Raw genomic sequence first — 24,090 nt, forward strand, 5'->3', positions numbered from 1 at the left:
AAAAGCAGTGTCTCATGTCACAACAAACTACAATTCCCAGGATTCCCTGGTTGAACAAGGGAATTGCCAGTCCAGACCCTCCACACTGCAGAGATTTGCTCAATAATTTGCAAGCAAGGGCCCTTATCACTTCTTTAACCAGCTTCAAAATGGAGTTGAAGACCATCCTGTTCAGAGATGCATTCCCAAGCATTGTGTGATTCTCACTTGCTATGTTCTTCTTCTTTTTTTGCCTGTTTTATTGAACCATTTCCTGTATTGCTATGTATTTTATATGTATTATCCTATTATTTTTTAGATTGTAAGCCATAGGCAGGTTGACTCTTTATTTATTATTTGTACATACAGCGCTGTGCAAATCTACAGCATTATATAAAATTATAAATAATATAATAATACTTTCTGGTAAAGCTAGCTTGAATTATTGTTGCTTCTTGGCCATGGTGGTTATGGCAACTGGCCTGTGTGTGTACATTTGTGGTTATCTAAGACTTGTCTTATCACTAGTAGTTAGCCTAACCTAGCTGTTTTTTGTTTGTCTGTTTTTTGCTTGTTTCCAAATGGAAGAATGGACCGTTTTGTCATAAAAAAATCTAAACCTGAGGTAAGATTCTGAAATAATATCATCAGTTTCTTTAGACTTTGAACAAATAAGTAAACAAACAAGCATACTTAAATTGCTAAATTATTTAATACAGTAATAATTTTATTGAATAATAGCAAACTATAACCCAAACTAATAAAATGCCAGGATAATCTGTGCAGTTTACACTATTTGGGTTAATTTAAATGGATCTTATATCTCATAGATCAACATTCTTTCTTGACAGTCCTGTTGCAAGTTGTTGTTATATTAATATATATTAATATAGCCTACCAAAATTTAAACTTTTTATAATTGAATGAATATAGAAAAAAATTAGTTGTTGTTTTCCTTGTGGAGTGATACTAGACTGCATAATAATTCACTTCTTATGTAATTTTATATGATTTGGCTTATAGGCTATGTACTGTAGGTACCTCCTTGATCGTTTTTTTCCCCACAGCTGGAAGAACAACCTGGTCCATCAGGAGTTACAGCCAAAAAGCAAGAAAAATTGTCCAATGTGGAGTCAAGTGATAGCAGAAGTGTTACTGTTAGGCCTCCACAAGTTCCTGAAGAGGAAAAGGATTCTGTCACAGAACCAATGGATACCTCATGTTCTGAGCCACAAAAAAAAATGTATTTTAAAAAGTTTTCATCAAAGTGGCTCAGTGTGCCAGAATTCAAAGGATGGCTAGAGAAATCTACGAAGAAATCTGGAGAGCATGAACTAGCTTATTGTAGATTGTGTGACGTACACATCACAGCTCATAGAAGTGATATCCAGAAACATAATTCAACTGATAAACATGCTATTAAGCTCAGAGAAATTAAAGGAGACCTCGATGTGAAAGACGTGGTTGCCTTACCAAAAACAAGTTACCTACAAAAAAGGGCAGAGTTACAGCTAGCTAGTTATTTATCCGAGCAGAATTTACCTTTGCAAAAAGTGGATGTTCTGATTGAACTCTTTCCAAGGATATGGAAATATGGGGGATTCTGGGGCTTTTGAGAATGATTCCAGGGTGGAGGCGGGAAGAAAGGCAGGCATATGCTGCTGTTGCTGCCTGGGTTGCTTGCGCTGTGGCTCTGAGGCTACAGTGGGTTGCAGCATGTTGCTGTGAGGAGTGAGGAAGGCATGGCTTGCTGTGCCTGTGGCTGGCTTCCCAATTGCCTGCCTGCCTTGCCCTCTTTCTTGTCAGATTGTCTTTGCTATTCTTCAGACTTCAAGGTACACACACACACACGCAATATATACACACACACACACACACACACAAACATATACACACACATATATATATATACACAGTCAAACACAGACACACACATATATACATACATTTCACAACAAACTACAATTCCCAGGATTCCCTGGTTGAACAAGGGAATTGCCTGCACACTTCCATATCACAGCCCCAGAGAATGAGTCTACAGGATTCAGTGTTGCCAATTTAAGTCCAGTTCTTAAGCTGCATTTGGATTTGATAATGATAATAATGATAATAATAATAATGGTGATGATGATAGAGAGATCTTGTAGCACCTTTGAGACTCACTGAAAGAAAAGTTGGCAGCATGAGCTTTCCTAGACTTTAGGGTATTTCCTCAGATGCATGGGAATTGTAGTTCATTGTGGCACCAGAGCTCTTTCTCACAAAACTACAATTCCCAGGGTTCTCTAGCACTGAGCCAGGGCAGTTAAAGCAGTCTTAAACTGGTTTATTTCTTCTGTGTGTCTTGGACCCAACTCAGGCTGCATCTTCACTCCAGACTCCAGAGACAATCCAGTTTCATACTGTTTTTACTGCCATGGCCCAGTGCTATGAAATCCTGGGAATTGTAGTTTGTTGTCACACCAGAGTTTGCTGAGAGAGAAGGTAAAATGTCTCACAAAACTAGAATTCCCAGGATTCCCTAGCACTGAGCCATGGCAATTAAAAGGGTGTCAAACTGGATTTATTTCTGCAGTGCGGTTGCAGCCGAACACATTTCTATTTGGCACAAAGCTTCCTGAACCCCCTTCATGTCAAAATAAAGATCTTAAAAGGACTGAAAGATTCTTTGTTTGGTTCAATGGTGATTTTGAGAGTTGAAATAAGTTACAATTATTTTTATTCAATTATATTTACGTTTATTTGCAAAACATCCGCCATTTTAACATTATGGGAATTTTCTGGGAATTGTGACTGAAAATTCAGTGTGATGTGAGGGGATTCAGCGGGTTTTGGACAAGCATTTCCGGGAATTATCTCCGAGGCTTGTTGGCAACACTGTCGGCCCCGTCCCCTCAGTCGGCGCTTGGCTTCGCATGGAGCGGAGCCAAGAAGGAAAGGAGGAAGACCGGAGTAGCTTCCCCCGCCCACCCACCCACCGCTGTCTTGTGGGTTTTTTGTCACAACTTTGGGCGGCAGCATAGGCCAGGATCGGCACGGTGTAGGTACCAGGGCCATGGTGCTCTGGTCTGGGAGTCACTAGGTACCCGGGGGCGAATTGGGCAGGCGTATGGCCATTGCGGGGGCCATAACGCGGGTGCGCCTCCCGGTGACTAGGGGCTTAGTGAATATGTGAACGCATGGCATGGTTTGCGGTCCATTTGTGTTCCTTAGCCCCTAGGTCATCCCAAGCGCCTGGTGGGTGCCAGGTTGGTTAATCAGACAACATCGGGTTGTTTGATTTCGCAGATCCTGACCTCATGCTTTGTGCCAACCCATACCAATGGCTTGCTAATAAAGTTGTGGCCTTTCTTCCAAGTTGGTGTTGTGTGGTTTTTTGCAGCAGCATCTAAGGCAACTTTGCTTCTGCTCTGGTACAACCCCCGGGTTGCAAATTTCCCATGGTGCAGCAATGCAATTTCCCCCATTTCCTTTCTGTGGTCCTTTCACTTTCAGGGCAACTCATTTTTTATATGTGTGTATGTGCATGAATGTGAATATACAGATATGTCTGTCTGTCTGTCTGTCTATGTGTGTGTTGAAATTGCTGAAATGGAAGGGAAAATAAAAAAGGGGGATGAAGAAGACACAGAAATATTCACAAGGCAAATATTCACGCAATCATGCGAAACAGGGAACAAGAACTTGCACCCCTTTTCACCCTGGAAACGTACAAGGTCACGAAGCGTTCAGCCCCCCACTGAGCATGTGCAAGGGTGCCGATTCTAATCGTTGAATCCCACTGGTGTGGTAATACAATTTGCACTCACTCTGCTTTGCATGAATCCGCATCACGTGACTTGCCTTGGATTCGATTCCCCCTCAATTCGGAAGGGCAACGGAAGGGCAACCAGGTGTGATAAAACATTCACATTACGACGTGAATTCGCATAGCTGAACCAGGAGTCCCCCCCAGATCTGAGATGCAAAAACCTCCATGTGATAAACCCCAGTAATTCTAAAAAAGATGAAGTACCTATAAGTTCCAACAGTACGAATAAAACCCTGCAAAGGAAAGAAGTACCTTTGTCCCCAAGGGACCTGTGGCCGCAGGAGTCCCAGTGTGGCCTTCCTTCCTTCCTTCCTTCGCTCTTCTGCCGCTTGTGATGTGGGAGTGAGGTCACGCAGGATTAGAACCGGTTGCCAAGTGCTTGGACACCTGGGCAGTGGGTCACTCGAGCGTTTAGACAGGGGACCGTTTTGTGGATGTATTTCTCTGTGGGGAAAAAAGAGATCTCTCCAGAAGATCAGAAACGGAAGCCGCCTGCGGTAGGAGACCCAGTTCCTCTCCATCTCTGATTTTCCATTTCTTTCCTGGGGCATCAACCTTCCTCTCCATAGGAAAGATGTAGATCTCTGAAAACTTCATTCCCACATGCAACCAGAACCAACAAGTTTGCTATTTTTTCCCTCTTTGCGATGAGAAAGTCCTCAAAAAGGACATCATTTGGAGAGAGTGCTATTATTTATTATTATTATTATTATTATTATTATTATTTGTATAGTGCCATAGGCTTTACATAGTGCTTTACAGAGGAGAGAAAACAAAATACAGCTGGTCCTTCTTATACGCAGATTTTTTATACACGGATTCAAGCACACAGGGTTTGAAAGTGTTCCAAAAAGTATAAATTTCAATGATCAAATCTTGATTTTCCATTTTTCATAAGGGACACCATTTTTCTGTCATTATATTTAATGGGGCTTGAGCATCCACGGATTTTGTTATCCACGGGGGATCTTGGAACCAAACCCCAGCATATAACAAGGGTCCACTGTAGAAACAAAAGCCTGCCTACTACGCAAAATCTAAAACCACAAGCAACATTATAAAATTAATAAAATATTACTATAACAAAGATAAAAAAAATACTATAAAAGTGTAAATTAATACAAATAATATTCTTCTGTACAAGAACGGCTAATAAAATTGCTGGAAATGGTCGAATTGGACAAACTGACATGTTTAATAAAATAGGGAAGCCTAGGAAGATTTGTAGACACTTGGGATCTGGTCATGAAATATTTAAGTACCAAGTGGGGAATAATGTCCATTATTGGTTTTAACAGGATTTAATATTGGACTGGACTATTTAGGGAAACTGGTTTGGTAGAATGATTAACGATAGAATCAAGAAGGTTAAATAATAGAAGAAACAGACCGAGAGAAAAGTATACTATTACTCCAAGCGTAGTTAGATTAGGAAGAACAGAAGAAACACACTGTTTGAGAAAATGGGAACAAATTACCTTCAGAATGAATGTCTGCTTATTTATTATATTATTTGTTTTAAGTCTAACTTTAAGTTTAGAATGTTTAGTTTTGAATAATGTTATGTTATATTTATCAATATATACAGTATATATTTTAAAAATGACCTAATTTTCAGGGAGGATTAATTGTTTAGGACTTATTCTGCACTGGGAATGGGATTTGGTTTAGAAAATGAAACTGGCGACTCCTTAGGCGAGTCACTCTCTCTCAGCCTCGGAGGAAGGCAAAGGCAAATGACCTCTGGACAAAGCTGGCCAAGAAAACCCCATGATGGTTTGCCTTAGCATTGCCATATGTCAGAAATGACTTGAAGGCACACAACAACACTTAGACAAGTGTGATGTGATTGCAAAGAAAGCCATGGTCCAGGTAGACGCAGGGGGGTGTCCTTGGGCAGCGGATACAGGGAGCAGAATTCCTTCCCATGCCAAGGGTCTACCAAACCATTTAGGGCTTCCAATGTTGTAGCAGCACCTTGAACTCAGAACAGAAGCATATTCTCAGTCGCTGCAACTCCAGCATTAATGGTTCCTGTCAGCAGTCTAGCTATTGCCTTTTGGACAAGCCACAGCTTCTGAGGGCTCATTCCCACTATGATTTAAAGCACATTGCTGATCGGTTTATATGACCATCATTCCCATTTGAAACTGGTTCCGATCCTACTTTGATTGATTTCTGTTGCGATAAAGCGAGGCAGACACAAAAAAACCCTGGTTTTTCTAGACACTAGTTTCCTAGCGGTTCTTTTGGAAAGAACAGATTCTGGAGCGTGTTCAAGAAGTGGGAACGATGGATCTGAATCGCATCCTTCTGGAAGGGAGGGAGTAATGGCAGAGGGGTGTTTTTGGCAGATCCACCATCCCCCCCCCCCCCCCAGTGCTGCCTTTGTGCTTCTGGTGTATTTAAAAAAATGGATAGACAATTCATTTTATTGATTTTGCAGCTACTTGCAATCGGTGAGGCAAGTAGTCACAAAACCAATGAATCGAATCTTCTATCAATTTATATATATATATATATATATATATATATATATATATATATTTTTCCCAAGCTGGGCTGCCCAGGCTGACACTTATGTCACTGATGACGTGCAGATGATTGACATGCATTTTGAAGTGGCGCAAACTAGTGGGGATGACAATCATGCCAAAAAAGAAACGATTACAAGGGGATAATGAAAAGATCCACTTCCATAGTGGGACCTTTGGGAATCAATTTATCAACATGGAGCAAAGGTGAATTGCAAACCAGTCCAAATGTAAGTGGGAATGAGCCCTGAGCCTCACTAGTCTTGCCATTGGGCTTCCTTGAATGAAAACTGGAGAGAGCTCTTATATCATACCTTCCAACTGTCCTGATTTGAATTGCAAAGTAATTAGCTGAGAGAGCGGAGACCCATCTTACAATTCTATGATTCTGTGATTAATAGGAAGGCCAGATTAAGGTGCTATAGATGATGTGATTATTTCTTAATTTCATTCTTGAAGGAAGCAACAAACAATTTTCCCAATCTTCTCCCTGTTGCAAAAACATCTTTGGCAACCGTGCTATTTCTGGTTTGGGACTTATTGTGCACAGAATTTGCACACTTACTCCTAAACTGAAAACAGCATTTTCTGTGTAGGAGGCACCATATTCTGCATAAAAAATAATATTTCTGCAGAGGTTGTTTATTAACTCAGCAGGAGGAGAGGAGAGGAGAGGAGAGGAGAGGAGGAAGTAAAATCTTGCCCTTTTCCCATAGTCTCAGGCAAAAGCAGACTGCTGCAGCCTCTTCTCGCTTCTCTCTCCTCCTCATCAATAACTTTAGCTGCCTTGATGTGGTGTTGCTCGGCCACGTGTCTCCCAGTATTCATCTGCAAAATACAGAATGTATGTTGTACTTTGGACGGTTGTGCAGAAGAGGGAACTTCAGCAGCTGTTGCTTGCTGCCTGGTTGTGTTACAAACAACGCTTGCTGAAATTCTGTCTTCTATGCAGCCATGAATGGTACAGGATCCCTCTCTAGTTTACAATCTGGCAATCCTAAAAGAGGTAGCTGTGTGTGTGTGTTTGTGAGTGTTGCCAGAGTGAAAGCAGGAAAGGATGCCTCTGTCACTTTGATGGGTGCGTCGAAAAGGAAATTTCAGCAAGAGTCATTTTATCTTGCAACCAAGTAAGCTGCAACACCTGTTGAGATTCCTCCTACACAACCATGAGAGGTCCAGGAGCCCTCTCTGGTTTTCAGCCTGGCAACCCTACTTGCACTGCTTGGCTTGATTGGTTTTTGTGGGTTTTTTGGGCTTTGTGGCTATTTTCTAGAAGAGGTTATTCCTGACGTTTCACCAACTTCTGTGGCTGGCATCTTCAGAGAATGCATTCTCTGAAGATGCCAGCCAAAGATGCTGGCAAAACAACAGGAATAAACTCTTCTAGAACATGGCCACATAGCCTGAAAAACCCACAAAAAACTATGGCTGCCGGCCATGAAAGCCTTCAACTTCACACTGGGCCTGATTTCCCCCTTCTCCATCCATGGAATGCTGGGGGTTGCCATGGAGACGCTAACTGCCACCTGCATCCCGCTGGACCCTGGACCAAAGATGCTCCATCCCCAATGATCCCTTACAAGAGCTATGATGACTTTTCCCGCCTGTCTTCGGCCCACCTCCACCACCGTCACCGCCGGCCCCTCCGCAACTGCAGCTCCCAGCCCTGCTTTGTCTCCTGCACCTTCTTCACTCCCATCTGTTTGCCTCTTTCACCGGATGAGAGCAGGTTCTCATTCAAGGCAAGGTTCTTAGGGGGGAAATATGGGTGGACAAGGCCTGGTTAGCTTAATTGTTGTAAACTGCTTCGAGTGGGTTCAGTTCCTCAGGGTCAGATGAACTACATCCAAGGGTTTTGAAAGAACTGGCAAATGTAATATCAGAGCCCTTGGCAATAATAGTCTTTGAGAACTCCTGGAGAACAGGAGAGATCCCAGCAGACTGGAGGAGGGCAAACGTCGTCCCCATCTTCAAAAGCGGGAAAAGGAGGATCTCAACAATTATCATCCAGTTAGTCTGACATCAGTACAGTGCTACCTCGGGTTACGAAATTAATTCGTTCCGCGGCGCCGTTCGTAACCCGATACATTTCGCAACCCGAAAAGGCTTTCCGTTAGCGCTGGAAAGCCGCTAGCCGCGCTTCGCATTTAAATTTCGCGCCGAAATGAATTTCGTAACCCGAAAAATCTTTCGTTACCCGGAACAGTTTTTTCCAATCTAACTTTTTCGTACCCCGGAAATTTCGTAACGCGATCAATTCGTATCCCGGGGTACCACTGTACCAAGAAAGATTCTGGAGCAGATCATTAAACAGAGGGTCTGTGAACATCTAGAAAGCAACGCCATTGTCACAAAAAGTCATTATGGGTTTCAGAGAAAGCTTCTGCACCTTCTTTCCTCTCCCTTTTCTGAATTAATGAAGTGCAAATTACTTTGGAACTTAGTTTACAGCAGTTGAAGTGAGTTGAGGACAAAAGGGGAAAGTGGGGGAGGAGGAGGAGGAGGAGGAGGAGAGAAACCGGGATGTTTTAAAAGCAGCTGAAAAAGTGGGATGGCACAGGAAAGATTCAAAAATTAAAAATACAAACTAGATGTCAGAATAGTGTTGGAACTGCTGTTTTAAAATTTAAATTTAAATTCTTCCCTGGATTCCCGCTAGGACTGAGGAAAATGGAAAGCATCACCATTTTCTTGTGGAACTGATTCTTTTATAACTGATGCTCGCATTCATTCATTCATTCATTCATTCATTCATTCATTCTACTTTATCTCTCAGGGCATGGAGAGGAGGTCAAAGCCAGAGATGGAGTGTGCAAGCAAAGAGACGGAGAGCTTTAGTGGAAGTGAGAAAAGCTCAGAGAAGTGAGTAGTATGGGGAAGTAACCTAGGGAAGGAGACCCTTCCTCTGTGGCTGCATCTGCACTGCAGAATTGATGCAGTTTGACACCACTTTAACTGCCATGGCTCAATGCAATGGAATCCTGGGATTGGTAGTTTTGTGAACTATTTAGCCTTCTTTGTCAGGGAACTCAAATTACAAATCCCAGGATTTTATAGCATGGAGCTATAGCAGTTAAAGCAGTGTCAAACTGCACTAATTCTGCAGGGCAGAGGCAGCCTAGCAATCCCAGAATGCCATAGCATTGAGCCGTAGTGGTTGAAGCAGTGTTGATCTGCATTCATTCTGCATTGTAGATGCAGCCTAATATTCTGAAGGCCAAGACTGGGCAAATGCATGCCCTCCAACATTTCATAGATGGAAACTAGGACACATACGGCTGAGCCACAACAAGTGTGCTCAAAATGGTCCAGCCAGGCAACAAGAAGGCAAAAAAGTTGTTAATGCACAAAGACTACACAAAACTGCTATTTTAAGCATAGAAAACCCTGGACTTTATGTCTTGAAGACTCAGGGGAAAGTAAACTTCTGCAAAAGCATAGTAGTAGTTGTTGTGTGCCTTCAATTTTTTTCTGACTTATGGAGACCCTAAAGTCTTGGAATTTTCTTGGCAAGATTTGTTCAGAGGAGGTTTGCAATTGCCTTCCTCTGAGGCTGAGAGTTTGTGACTTGCAAAGGTCACCCAGTGGGCTTCATGGCTGAGTGGGGAATCGAACCCTGGTCTCCAGAGTCATAGTCCTACACTCAAACCACTATCCTATGCTGGCAAGGACATACCCTCCAACATTTCATAGATGAAAACAGGCACACATGTGTCCAAGCAACATCAGAGTGTGGCAAAGACTGCACACATGATCCACGAGGAAGAACACATAAGCTAGGAGAGGCTGCAGCAGTTTGCTTTTGCCTGAGCCTTCTGGGACGGAAAATGGCTTGCCCCCTTCTCCCCTGCACCTGAATTAATAGAATGCAATTAACAGAATACAAACTACTTTTGCAATTTGAACTTAGTTTGCAGCAATTGAAACAAGCTGAGGACCAAGGGGGAAAGTGGGAGGTGGAAAGAGAAACTGGAACATTTTTTAAGCAGCCCCAAAACTGGGAGGATAGAGGAGTAACTGAGACTGATCCTGTCAAATCAGGACAGTTGGAGGGTATGTGACTAAGGCTGCATCTGCACTGCAGAAATAATCCAGTTTGACACTGCTTTGACTGCCACAACTCAATGCTATCAAATTCTGGGATTGTGTGAGATATTTAGCCTTTTCCGACAGAGAGCTCTGGTGCCACAACAAACTACAAAGCCCAGAATTCCATAGGATGGAGCCGTGACAATTAAAGTGGTGTCAAACTGCACTAATTCTGCAGTGTGGCAACTGCCTGTGAGCTGATGAAGTGTGTCCCAGCTGCTTAGACTGTTGTCCAGGTGCAAAGAATGGATGCACAATGCCAAGACTTTGGTATCCCTTCTTGTGAGATCTCTTTATGTCTTTCATTTAGACCTGGGCTGGACCAGACAGGCCTTGGCATAATGGATATCTTCAGATTATAGGGACTGTGCTCTAAAGTAAAATGCAGGGCAGTGGTAGCTTTAAAAGGACCTCAAAACCAGGTTGTCTTTGGGTGTCAGATATTTATTTTGTAATTGCACTCTTTTTCTGGAGATGGGCGTTATAAATCTAGCAGCCATGGATATAGCAACTTTAAACATTCACAACCAATACAGCCTGGGGGGATGAAAGTATACAAGGGGAACCAGCTTTGTGCCTTTTGATAGCTAGCATTATCTTTTTCCAGGGACAGAACACTGAAAATGGAGAGCTTGGTGAGTAGGACTTTCACTGACCAAAGCACCTATAGCCTCATAGCATTGTAGAGTTGCAGGGGAACCCAGTGGTCATCTTGTCCTGCCCCTTTCCCATGCAGGAAATCCACAGCTGGAGCATAAGTGTCACACAACAGTAAAGTTAGAAGGAACCCCACAAAGGACTCCTCTAACAGCTTTAGTATACAGTTGTCTGCAAGGTCTGGACAAGCACCAGCTTTGGATTTCAGCTCCCAGAATCCCCCAGCCGGTTGTGTGATTTGGGGAGTCCAAAAAAGAATGTTTTCCTAGTTCTGGAAAAGAGGGTTGATTTGCATAGATAACATAGAGAGATACTGCTGCCTGCACCCTTGACCACAGTTCAGATGCATGAAGCCTTTTCCAATAGATTACGTCTGGTTGGTAGCACTGAAAAATGGAAAGAAACACAAAGGAAGAGATCTCTCTTTGGGATTGCATAAATCTCTGCATTTGCATTAACGCATTGATGGTGCTGTGCAAGATTTGCAATGAATGCCTATGTTGCATAAGTGACTGGATAGCTAAATATGTAGCTGAATGTGCAATCCAATGTGCATGCACATTGCATGAACATTATATGTACATCCATGCACATTACATGCACTTAACATCTCCAGCTGCACATGGGTCCTCATCTTCAATGCCAACACATGTGCAGCTCCCTTTCTGCAGCCTTGAACTGCATGCGGACATACTACGCTAGACAGAAACATCTGTCCACTTCCATGGGGTAATTTATGTGCATATAAGAAACCAACAAATGCCACAGAGATTCCTAATGCTCATGGTTTTTTTCTGCCATCTTTCAGTTGAAGAAGGTGCTTGTGGAAAACCAGAAGCTGAAAAATGCTGTAAGTTGTGTTTGTGTAAGACTTGAACCTCTTTCCTAGAAACAAGGGGAACTGACTGGAACCAACCTCCTGTCAAGCCAAGTGTCACCTATATTTGCACAATTAATTTTTCCTGCCTAAATATTGTTGTTGTTTTTGTTGTGTACTTTCACATTGTTTCGGTTGGCAACCCTATCATGGGGTATTCTTGGCAAGATTTGTTCAGAGGGGGTTTGCTTTTGCTTTCCTCTAGTGCTGAGAGGGTGCGGCATGCTCAAGGTGTGTTTTCACAGATTTAAACCCTGGTCTCTGGAGTCCTAGGCTGCTGTCACACTGCTGAATTAATGCTGTTTGACACCACTTTCATTGCCATGGATCAATCCTACGAAATTCTGAGATTTGGTAATTTGCTGCTGCACCGGATGTTTCCAACAGAGAAGGTGAATTAGGTCACAAAACTACAGTTCCCAGAATTCCATAGCACTGAGCCATGGTAGTTAAAGCAGTGTCAATCTGCATTAATTCTGCAATGTAGATGCAGCCATACTACTCAAAACACTACGTCATGCTGGCTGAAATTCATCTTGTTAGTCTTTGCCCAACTCTCCCATTTATTAAGGGCATTTTAAATTCTCATCCTGTCCTCTGAGGTATTAGGTATCCCCCCTTTATTTGGTATTGTCTGCAAGTCTAATAAGTATGCCCTCTATTCCATTGACCAAGTCATTAATAAAGTGTGTGTGTCTCTGTGTGTATGTATTATGTATGTATGGAGGTTATTGCACTGGGGCTAATTTCAACATTAAAGAGAGATTAAAGCGCATTTAAAGCATCCCACAAATAAAGCAAACATGGTGAGTAATTGTGTAAATGATTATCACACGCAATTGTGCAAATAAAGTGATATCGGAAATGCATTGTCGCTGAAATCCTGAAAGATACACATTAGTGCTTCTTTGTGACCACTTTCATGGCGAGTTTTGTGCGATGTTGTGTGAAATAGTTTCGCGTACGTACATGATTTTTCCAGGATATTTGCAGGATAAACTTCCGATCTCCTATGTATGTATGGATGGATGTATGGATGGATGGATGGATGGATGGATGGATATATAGATACTTGGCACTCTGCAGATAGACTGCTTTCTGTTCAAGGCAGAGCTTGGAAAATTCAATTTATGTTAGACCTCCATGTGTCCTTAAAAGCACTTTGCAAAAGTGTCCAAAACAGAGCTAAGTAAGACAGAGCATGCTTTTCTGCATTCAGTACAGATCTAGGAAAACTGAATTTCTAGCCAGACAAGGATTTCCCCATTTGCATAAGATACAATGCTTCTTATTTGATTCTCTTGCTCTGAGCAGCTGAACCGACTGGGCAATCCTATGGCTGAGTGGGTCACAATCCGGCCATTGCCCCTCCAATTGCTCCCAGCAAACTGATCTCCCCACCATCATCACCACCAGTTTGCAAAGAAATAGTATTTCTCTCTCAGTGAGCTGCTTTTTCTCTTTTCCAGGTTGTCTTCCTGAAGCAGCAGAACAAAGGTCAGAAAGCCTCTCCTTCCATCTCTCTTCTTTTATTAAACCCTAGTTACACAGGCCTGCAATGAAACACACACACACCTTTTCCAATATTGTGGCTGTTTTGGCTGTATTGGCATGCTCCCCCTAGTGGTGGAAGATGTCTGTTTGTCAAAGTGCGTGCATCACTGGCTTTGGACAAGTCAGTTCAAAACACAGCTTGGAAATGCTTATTTTGAGGACTGCACAAAGTGTATTCTGGCCTGGGGGAGTCTGGGAAATGAAGTCCAAGCTCTTCTTTGTAGGTGAAAAAGGGGAGCTGGGCAACAAAGCCACATGGGATTTATCTGATGGGCCCAATTTCTATTTGCAGGAAAAGATAACAACACAGAAGATTGTAGAAGGTCAGTGTAGTTATTACACACCCGCCCCTGAAAAGGTGTGGAAGGAAAATGGCCGCACAAACATCCTTTCTCCTCCCTCTCTCTTTTACCAGGGCAAAAGAAAAACTTCTGACCGAAATTGGGTCCCTGCTGACTGAAATTGCCTTCCTGAAGGAAGTGCGAGAGCAACTTGTGAGTGGTTCGAATCCCTACCTTGAACATGTGGCATGGACATCCAGGTCCTACTCAGACTAGTAGAAATTGATGTCCTCTTCGCATTGCTAATGTGTGCTGGTGTGTGGGGGAGTGATGAATCCATTTTGGGGGTTTTTGAAGGAACTATGCAAGGGGTCGACTGAATTCCCAAATACATTTTGCCTCTGCTTGAAGTCTCAAATGACAAACTTCATTGACAGTTTAAAAGCCAGTATTCTTAGGGACTCTTAGGCAACTCTTAGGAATGAAAGGCAGTGGTGTACCAAGAACAGTCATCCCCTTGTGTCCACAGGGGATCTGTTCTGGACACACACACATACACCCCCATGGATAGCAAAAACCGGGGACCCCAAGTCCCATTCTTTACTATGGCGGCATGATGTGCGCATGGCCACTGGTACGGGTGCAGACACACATCTCCATTTAAAACAATGGGAATCTGTGGAAGTTCAAATCTATAGATAGCAATCCTGCCGATAAGTAGAGCCCACTGTAGTTTTTTGTGGGTTTTTCATGCTATGTGTCTATGTTCTTGAAGAGTTTATTCCTGATGTTTTGGCAGCACCTGTGGCTGGCATCTTCAGAGAAGGCATGGCTACATAGCCCCCAACCCCCCCCCCCCCCAAAAAAAAACAAACCTATGGATGCCAGCCATGAAAGCCTTTGACTTCACAGTCCACCGTATATTTGTCATCTGTCATGCATCATATTTTAACACTCTGGGCCTCCCTTCAACAGCCCTTTCTGGGTCTAGTGGAGCTGCTGGCAAGGTGGCAAAGGGAGGCTCTCATTCCCATCCATCCATCAAAGCCACCAGATACAGAAGGCACACCTTCCCACCTGCAGCTGCTGGTGGGAGTGGGCTGTTGCCTCCGCTCCATGGCCTTTTTGGGTTTGGCGGAGCTGCTGGCTGGTTGGGAGACTTGCTTTCTGGCCCTGCCAGCAGAGACACCAGACCCAGAAGACACCCGTTCCCACCAGTGCACTGTTGACATCCCCCTCTGAGGTGTCCTCCAGTGCAATCATAGAAACATAGAATCCTAGAGCTGGAAGAGGCCCCAAGGGTCATCCAGTCCAACCCCATTCTGCCATGCAGGAACTCACAGTCAAAGCATACTTTTTACATGCCCCTAGTGACACCCCTGATTGGAGAGTCACATTGGTTACCCTTTCAGAGGGCATTGGAGGGCTAGACTCCCCTGCTGCACCCCTGCGAGGAAAGTCTTCCCCTTTTTGCCCCCTAATGCCTTCTAATTTCCCCTAGAGATGATGGGGCCAATTTCTCATGTTTTTGGCTCTCTCCAGGCCATTTTAGGACAAGGAGAAGCCATGTCTTCAACATGAAGTGATCCAGAGGTCAATATCTGGAGAAACTGTCTTGCCCACACACTCTCAAAGGGCATGGTGGCGAACCTATGGCACGCGTGCTCTCTTTGGCACGCGATGCCATTTCTGAGACCCTTAGCTTCTCCGGGAAAGTCCTGCCCCAGATGTCCCACCCCCCAGAAGGCAGAGGTCCTACCCCTGGAAGTCGCCCCCCCCCCCCAGCACCAGGTAACAGCCGCTGCAGGAACGCCTTTGCATTTTGTAGAGAGGCGGCATATAAATAAATTTTATTATTTTATTATTATTTATTATTTGGGCATTTGGGCTCTAAAAGACATTTGGGGATGGGGTAAATGGGGGGCGAAGAGGATTTGGGGGGAAATGGAAAAGAAAAATTCAATGTCTTGAAGAAACCAATTTATTTGAAAAAAATTTAAACAAAAACAAAAATCAATTTTGAAAAAAATCTTTTTTGCAAAAAAGGATCCTTTTTTTAAAAAAAAATCAATTTTTGGCAACAAAATCAATTTTTCAAGTGTTCAATATTTTGCAAAAATAATTGAAAAGAAATAATTAAAAAAATTTGCAAAAAAAAATCAATTTTTCAAACATTCAATATTTTGCAAAAAATTTGTTTGAAAATAAACAATTAAAAATCAATGGGGGTGGGGAGTGGGGGGTGGGGAAATCATTTTTTGGGGGGGTCCCCTGGAAGCTGTGGGAGCTTCAGGTGCCCCACTTTCCCCTCTCCAGCTTTGAAGCAACACAGCTCCTTGGTGCATCTAGGATCATTTTTGAATCCCACGTCTTTCCAAACTCCCTTCAACCCAAGCCGCCTGTTTCTCTGTCTCCTTTCCAGAGGTACAAGGACCCCGAATCCAAGAAAGAGACCACTAAGGCCCTCACGGAGACCATCCAGGCCAAACTGGAGGTGGCCCAGGCCAAGATCGAAGCGGCGGAGGCCAAGAAGGAGACCCTGGAGGCCCAGAAGAAAGCCGAGGAAGCCAAAGAGTCGGCCGAAGCGGCTCAGGCCCGGGAGGACAACCTCTTGTCCTACGTCTCCAAGATCGCCACCTTGGCTTACCAGCAAGCAGCAGAGGCGGAGTATGACTGCGCTCAGGCCCGGAAGGCCATGGCGGTGGCGGAGGCCATCCAGGTGGCCGCCTTGTCGGATGGCAAGGCCCGCCGGGGCCACAAGCATCACCGAAGCCACCGAAACCATGGGGAGTGCCGGTGTCACCAGCATCACCACCACCACCATCACCACAGCCACCAGGAGTCACAGAGCCACTGCGAGACCCAAAGCGATCTGGTCCACTCCGAACCTGAGACCCTGAGCAGCACCCGATAAGGAGGGAAGGAAGGAAGGATAGACCAACAGAAGGATGGGTCGGAGGAGAGAGAGGAAGGAAGGAAGGATGGGCGGAAAGGGGAAGAAGAGTTGCTTTGATAGCCAGTGCCATTTTGGGAGCATTGTGCCGAATTAAAAAAAATATCTTTGAATAATTTTGGACACTCACTGGACTTTGCATATGACGCATGCGCAAACCATGTCCTTGGCGAGAGTATGAACACTGAATACAAACAAACACAGGAATACCCTGAATTTATCACTGTAATATGAAGAGTAACCAGGTAACCTTACACCCAAACATTAAATACATGAGACAGCGGGTGATACGAGAGATAAAGCTAAATTTATGTCCTTGGAACATTAAATACTTTTATGACAGATGATCATGGCCCTATTAATGAAGAAACAATACAGCAGTATGATTATTACCAACTACACTCATCCCTCCATATTTGCGGATTTGATTATTCAAGGATTTCATGAATATGTCCTCTCTAGGAATATCTAGGTCCTCCAGTGCAACTCTATGGTCAACTTTAACTAAAAGATTCCTAGAGAGAATACTCTACTAGGCATTTGTAGCTTCTCCAGCTCAGTTCTATGGTTAGTGGCTGTCGGATGTTGACCACAGAGTTGCAATGAGGACCTAGAGATGCCTAGAAAGGTGTCCTCCTCTCCAGTAAAAACATGGTGTTTTTGTTATTTGTGGTTTTTCCATATTAACGGGGGTCTTGTGCCCCTAACCCTTGCAAATATGGAGGGACAAGTGTATAACATTTTAAACAATATAAACATTGTAAACACTGTAAGTGCAGCATTATTACTGCAGCACAAACAATAGTTAATTGTGGGTTTCTTGGGCTATGTGGCCATGTTCTAGAAGAGTTTATTTCTGATGTTTCGCCAGCATCTGTGAAACAATACTTTCTAACTCACTGACAACCATTATGTCTTTTATATCTATGGTTTATATGCATATCTATGGCCAGAGACAGACGGGCGGGAAGCGGCTTGCCTGCACCAGTTCTAGGGTTCTGGAGCGTGCAGCAACCACATGCTCCAGAACCCTAGAATGTGCTGCCGCTGCCATCATACCAGGCTCCCATCCATACGGGGCACGTGTGCATGATGCAAGTGTGGTGCAGCATCCACACCTCCAGCCACCATGCTTATGTCATGGACGCATCACAGTGCGCCAATGGCACACTGATGACATCGTCTGTGTGCGCCAAGAATCCATTTTTTCTAGGTTCTTTTTGATTTGGAGGAATGCTGGGCCAATGGCTTTGGAGGAAAACTGGGTGCCTCCAGCCCAACCCTTTGGGTGGTCTGGAGAGCCCCTATAAAATAAAAAAACGCTCATATATAGGTATAGAGTGCGTTGGTGTCTGCACCACGCTTCCTTCTGTGACTAGGGCTGCATCCGCACTGCAGAAATAAACCAGTTTGACCCCACTTTAACTGTCATGGCTCAATGCTATGTAATTCTGGGAATTTTTTAAATTTAAATTTCAAATTATTTTCGCTCGCCTTGAATCTCATTGTGGGAGAAAGGCAGGATATAAATCTTGAAATAAATAACTAACTAAATGTAGGACTTAGCCATGGCAGTTAAAATGGGGTCAAACCAGATTATGATGCAGCCAATACTTGAGCAAGTCTTGGAAACAGTCCTGTAACTCATCATGTTAAAGCATCCAAAAACCAATAACCCCAAAGCCAACAATGTTTAATCATTAGTGGGGTCAGGATAATTTGTCATAAAAGAATTTAATGTTCCAAGGTCATGGATTCAGTATTATCTCTCATGCCACCCAGTGTCTCATGCCAGGTATCAGCTCTCCGTCCTTCCAATGCAAAGTGTTGCTAGCAAATGTTTCTTCAGACACTCTGGCCTGTTCTCCTAGTAGTGGAAGGCCAGCAATGTACTTACCTCATTAGAAAGATAAAGGAATCTTATTGCACCTTTGAGAGCAACAGAGACACTGAAATTGCTAGCACAAGCGTTTGTCAACTCCGGCTCACTTTATCCCATACAAGTGAATTGCAGTCAACCAAAACTTATGCTAGAATTTTTTTCTTGTCACAGGAACTCTACAGACCACCCCTAAATGGCGGCCTGCAGCTGCCCCTTTTTGCACCAGATCAGGGCCGCAGCAATTTGATGCTGCAGCCCCGATCTGGCCTTTTGAGGGCGCGAAAAGGAGCCACAAAAGCGGCTCCCTTTTGTGCCCTCTAAAGGGTGCAATAACCACACTGCTGTGGCTATGCGACACTCCTTCGGCGCTGTGTCATATGGACGCAGCATCGAAGAAGTGCCATGATATTGCATGCAGTGTGGAGAGGTGCATGGCATAGAGGCGCCCTGGGAGTGGAGTCGGACATGCATCATGTGGAAGCAATGCCCCGACAGGGCATTAGTCTTAAAGCCATAACAGAATACCTTAATGTCACTTTACACTGAGATCAACTAACCTAGCTGTGTTGTGTATTGTGTGTCATAGAATCCAAGAACTGGAAGAGCTCCCAAGGGCCATCTAATCCAACCCCATTCTGCCATGCAGGTCTTCGCCATCCAAGCCTTCCTTGTGACAAGATGGCCATCCAGCCTCTGTTTAAAAACCTCCAAAGGAGATTCCAGCCCTGTGCAGACTTGCCTTAAAGGCCGTCTTGGGGGCAGAATAGGGGCATAGCATCCATATGACGCATGCCCTGACTCCTCCCCCAGAGTGGCATGATGCCGTGTGCCACTCCACAAGGTGCGCGGCATCATGATGCTCCTCTGGCACTGCATTCTCCCTATTACCTCCAATTCATTTAACAACTGCTTTTACAACCATCTACCTGTAGGAAGAGAACTGAAGTGCTACGATGTCATGTGATAAGGCACAGAGAAAGACACACAAAAAAGGCAGAAACGGAGCATGAGAGTAGTGTCTTAGAGATCAATGTGGGTGACATGGGACATAATGACAGTATAGCACAAATGTCCTTTATTTTATTATTAAGCAAAGCAACAATCAGCAGCTTGCTAAGCAAACAAGTGACTGCATCCACAGACACTCAACTGCTCCCTCTTACCTCCCGGGGAGCCGCGGTGCTGGTTTTGGCCGCTGCGTCATACATGGCTTGCAATAATGGGATCAGTATCACTGGATATTTAAAGTCCATGCAGTTCAAAGAAGCCCCGAAGGGGATCAGAAGGTTTTAAAGAACTTGGCAACCTGTAACTTTGGTCTACATGCAAGGAAAGAGGTGTGCTAACTGGGAAACGGGTCATGGAACCTCACCCTGGCAAGAGTTGGGTTTGTTTAGGGGCTTTTGCAAAATTACAGTAGACTCAACAACTGGGGTGGGCAAATGTGTTACAACCCCAAATTTTGTCCAAGCAGTGGACTGTGCCTTTAAGGGCTCAGATCTTGCATTGTGAAAGTAACTACTTCAATGGAGCTTTGTGATCGCAGTTACGTCTTGAAAATGTCACCCCTGAAAACCCTACAATTTCAGCCTAGCAGTGCCCTGACCAAAGCACTTTCTAGGGGCTGCAGATGGAGATGCTGGAAAATGACGGCTGCATGCTGTCCTGTCTACATTTGCCTGACACTGCAACAACAGGCTGTTGGCTTCCCATTTGGTGTCTGTAAGCTGTCCCACTGTTGCTGTTCCTGGCATGACTTGCTCTCAGGTCAGAACAAGGCACCCTGGCTTGAAATGCTTGCAGGGATGGTATGGGAAACCAGCCTTCCATAGTTGCCACATTTTGCCACAAGGGGTGGATCCAGGAGTTGTGTAAACAGCCGGGATCCAATTTGTCGGTTTGAACTCAGCTAGCCCAGGGGGAATTTGGCATATATAGGTTATATAGATAAGCCCCCAGTTGTGTATCAACAAGAGCCAGCTGGGGAGACCCTTGGGGTCCTGCCACAACTACTGTAATATATTCATGTATAAGTCTAGAAATTTTAGTCAAAAAATTGACCCAAAATACCCGGGTCAACTTATCCATGGGTCAATGTAAGTACTGTACTTTAACTCTTACATATACAAAAAAGGAGCCATCCTCTTTCTCTGAATAGAGTGATACAAAGCAAGAGCTTAGTTCATCCTGTGAGCGCCAAAAAGAAGCATGGATCCCCGCTACTTTCTCACCCATCCAGCCTTTAGGATGAGCGCAAACAATTGTGCCAGAATTTTCTAAGTTCTTTGGCATCATTTTCATTTGCATCATCCTTTGTTACATGCCCCTAACTTTTACCCTCTACTTATCCATGGGTCATATCAAAATCCATCATTCTGGCCCCCAAACCTGCCCTCAACTTATACATGAGGTCGACTTATAGTCAAGTATATATGGTACTTTTCTCAAGATCTCCAGTGCCACTGCCAGGCTATAAGGGTAGGTTTTTGGGGTCACATTCCACTATTAGCCACTCTAAACACAAATCCCCAACAGCTGTGAGACTGTAAGTCCAGCTTACAATCTTGCTGCTGCTTAACAGAGCGCTGGCTAACGTTTTTGGCTGGAGGCTGGGCAAAAAATAGGATCTAGAAGTGACTGGAAATCTGCTTCTGGGCTTGGCGTCCAATTATTTCAGCTCAATGTGAGCTGGTTTGAGGAAAGGGAGTTATAAAAAATTGTCACTCTGGGTGACGTTTGGGGGACATCGAAGAGCATTTTTTCCACTGCAAAAAAAGATTCTGGTGTTGTTTTTTAAAATGAGATCCCAGGAACTTTGACAGAGTCATGTTGGGGGCCTCCTGGACCACTCTTTCCCCAGCTCTGCACTACTAGAAGCCCTGAGAGATAGAAAGGGCAAGTTGCCACTATTCTGCTGGGAGCCATGGAGCTGGCGAGGAAGAAAGCAAAGTGTGTCCATCTCCAGGACTGGCCAGCCTCTTGAGATCTTAAGAGTTCCTTTTCCAACAGGTTCTCTACTCGTTCTTTGGTTGCTGAATAACTGGCCTCCTCACTGTGTCAAGCACTTCACTCCGGCATCCTCAGCATGTCCACAGTTTGTCTTTCCCCAGTTGGAGAAGCTGCACTGGAAGAGGCTGTCTTCCGTCCCCTTGCAAGCCACGTCATCCATCCAGATGCGTCCTTTCCCTGGGAGAGAGGAGAGCAGCGTTAACCAGGAAAAAAAATCCATGTGCATGATGTGTATCCTCTTGGATGCATTACCTCTGCATTAGTTCCCCAACATTGTTCCTCCAAGCAGTTTCTGACTTACAGCAAGCCTAAGTGGGGTTTTCCTGGCAAGGATCTTCAGAGGGGGGTTGCCATTGCCATCCTCTGAGGCTGAGAGTGTGTGACTTGCTGAAGGTCACCCAGTGTGTGTAAATGGCTGAGCAAGGATTCGAACCCTGGTCTCCAGAGTCTTAGTCCAACATTCAAACCATTACACCAGTCAGTTCTCTTGACGGTACCTATTAGTCCAATGAGGAATGTAAGCATTCAGTTCAAGGTTGGAAAAGTGGGGTTGTATATGCAGAATGCATTGTACATGCACCTCATACATGGATGCATATTGTGTACGGATTTTGCTGTGCATTCAGCTACACATTTCATGCCTTGGTTAAGGTGTGCAACATTGGTCTTCAGCACTGTGCACATATGGGTGTTTCGTACAGAGAAAATGTACTCAAGCCAGTGTGGTGTAGTGGTTGTTGAACAAAGAGTCTAGGATCCCAATCCCCCCTCAGCCATGGAAATCCACTGGGTGGTCTTGAATAAGTTACCCTCTCTCAGTCTCACTGGAAGGAAAAGGCAAACCTTTTAAAACAAATCTTGCTCAGAAAACCTTGTGATAGAGAGTGTATTCACACTGCAGAAGTAAAGCACTTTGATACCACTTTAACTGTCACGACTCTATCCTACAGAATCCTGAGATTCACAGTTTGATGAGGCACCTGAGTTCTCTGATAGTCCAGGCTGAATACCTCACGAAACTACAAATCCACAAAATGGAGCCAAGACTGTTAAAGTGGTGTGAACCTGCTTTATTTCTGCAATCTGGAAGAGCTGAGGGTCACTATAAACTGGAAAGGAGTAGAACTCTGCAAAATCACAAAGAAATCACAAGGCAAAAGGGCAAGAAAACCTCAGCGAAATCAGTGGCTGTATCCACACTGCCTAAATAATCCAGGTTGACACCACTCTGACTGCCATGGCTCAATGCTATGGAGTTCTGAGATTTGTGGTCTGGTGAAACATTTAGCATGAAGTCGAAACGTCAGGAATAAACTCTTCTAAAACATGGCCACATAGCCCAAAAAACCCACAAAAAACTATGAAACATTTAGCCTTCTCTGCCAGAGAGCTCTGGGGCCACAACAACAAGAGTTCCCAGGATTCCATAGCACTGAGCCATGGCATTTAAAGTGGTGTCAACCTGGATTATTTGTGTACGCAGGTTATATAGTCCTGATGGTGATGTTTCCATTCCAGGGAGAAAGCCTCAGGCTTTGCCAGATGGGAGGCCAAAAATCGATCTTGGCTAAACAGCTGCGGCTTCTGCCTGTGTGTGGAAGAAGGTGGTCATTATCACACTGGATAAACATGGCAGAAGCCAAATTGTGGTTCATGGGGGGAGGGTGTCAGGGTCGGAAACAACCTCAAGGGCTGCTACATTCACGAGTCCAAAGACTGTCATTTTCCTCCGCCCGGCTCCTTTCCTCATTTGACGTCAGTGAACTAAAACTGGTGAGTCAGACCTCCTCCTTTCCAGCATGTGAATCACACAAGCAATAAAGAAGTTCCCAGGCTTAGGACTTTGCTAAGGATGTCCTCGAGGAAGGTAATAATGAGGAGAAAATGACCCCAGCCAAGAAAAAACCTCAAATCTGCCTTCAAAATGGGGATGCTGCTTTTGCATAGGACTTGTTGTTAGCTGCCCTTGACTCTATTCTGACTCATGGAGACCCTGTGGATGAGATGTCTCCAAGACTCTCTATCATCCATTGCTCTGCTCAGGTCCTGCAAACCCGTGCCCATACCCCCCATGAATGAGTCCTTCCATTTGGTATGGGGTCTTCCCCTCCTTGTGGGCTAGACAAGGCAACTGTTGGGTGGATTTGTAATTGGTTGACCAGCTGAACCCAAAGGGTACTCAGCAATGGCTCCTCTTCTTCATCCTGGAAAGAAGTGACCAGTCCAGTGGGGTTCTGTCCTGGGTCCAGTTTGCTATTCAACAGCTTTATCAATGACTTGGATGAAGGAATAGAAGGCATACTTATCAAATTTTCAGGTGACACCAAAGTAGGAGGAGTAGCTAATACTCCAGGGGAAAGGATCAACATTCAAAATGACCTGAATAGACTAGAAAGCTGGGCCAAAGCTAACAAAATGAAATTCAACACAGAGAAATGTAAGGTACTGCACTTAGGGCAGAAAA

General features: G+C 44.3%; 2 protein-coding genes across 2 annotated transcripts in view; one reads left to right on the forward strand and one right to left on the reverse strand.

The window, feature by feature from the left end:
* The first annotated feature begins 7,664 nt into the window (after positions 1 to 7,664).
* On the forward strand, positions 7,665 to 16,981 carry LOC149310320 (uncharacterized). The gene is made up of 8 exons (XM_089528260.1): positions 7,665 to 8,066; positions 9,101 to 9,186; positions 11,021 to 11,048; positions 11,879 to 11,920; positions 13,417 to 13,444; positions 13,794 to 13,824; positions 13,917 to 13,995; positions 16,205 to 16,981. The coding sequence occupies exons 1-8, from the start codon at positions 7,665 to 7,667 to the stop codon at positions 16,694 to 16,696; spliced, it is 1,188 nt and encodes a 395-aa protein (XP_089384386.1). The 3' UTR covers positions 16,697 to 16,981.
* A 2,697-nt stretch (positions 16,982 to 19,678) lies between these two features.
* SCARA5 (scavenger receptor class A member 5) overlaps positions 19,679 to 24,090 on the reverse strand; it is a 139,153-nt gene continuing 134,741 nt past the window's right edge. The window contains exon 9 of the mRNA XM_089528720.1: positions 19,679 to 21,803. Within this exon, the coding sequence (XP_089384846.1) occupies positions 21,667 to 21,803 (137 nt within the window). The 3' untranslated portion in view covers positions 19,679 to 21,666. The remainder of the gene's footprint in view (positions 21,804 to 24,090) is intronic.

Source organism: Sceloporus occidentalis, unplaced genomic scaffold (genome assembly GCF_023333645.1).
Source record: "Sceloporus occidentalis isolate IW3139 unplaced genomic scaffold, rSceOcc1.0.p SCAF_6, whole genome shotgun sequence".
NCBI classification, from domain to species: Eukaryota; Metazoa; Chordata; class Lepidosauria; order Squamata; family Phrynosomatidae; genus Sceloporus; species Sceloporus occidentalis.

Coding starts and splice junctions, on each gene's coding strand:
- LOC149310320 (XM_089528260.1), top strand. CDS start 7,665: ATGCCAGCCAAAGATGCTGGCAAAACAACAGGAATAAACTCTTCTAGA. Junction 9,187..11,020: donor AGTGAGAAAAGCTCAGAGAA/GTGAGTAGTATG, acceptor ATCTTTTTCCAG/GGACAGAACACTGAAAATGG. Junction 13,996..16,204: donor AGGAAGTGCGAGAGCAACTT/GTGAGTGGTTCG, acceptor TCTCCTTTCCAG/AGGTACAAGGACCCCGAATC.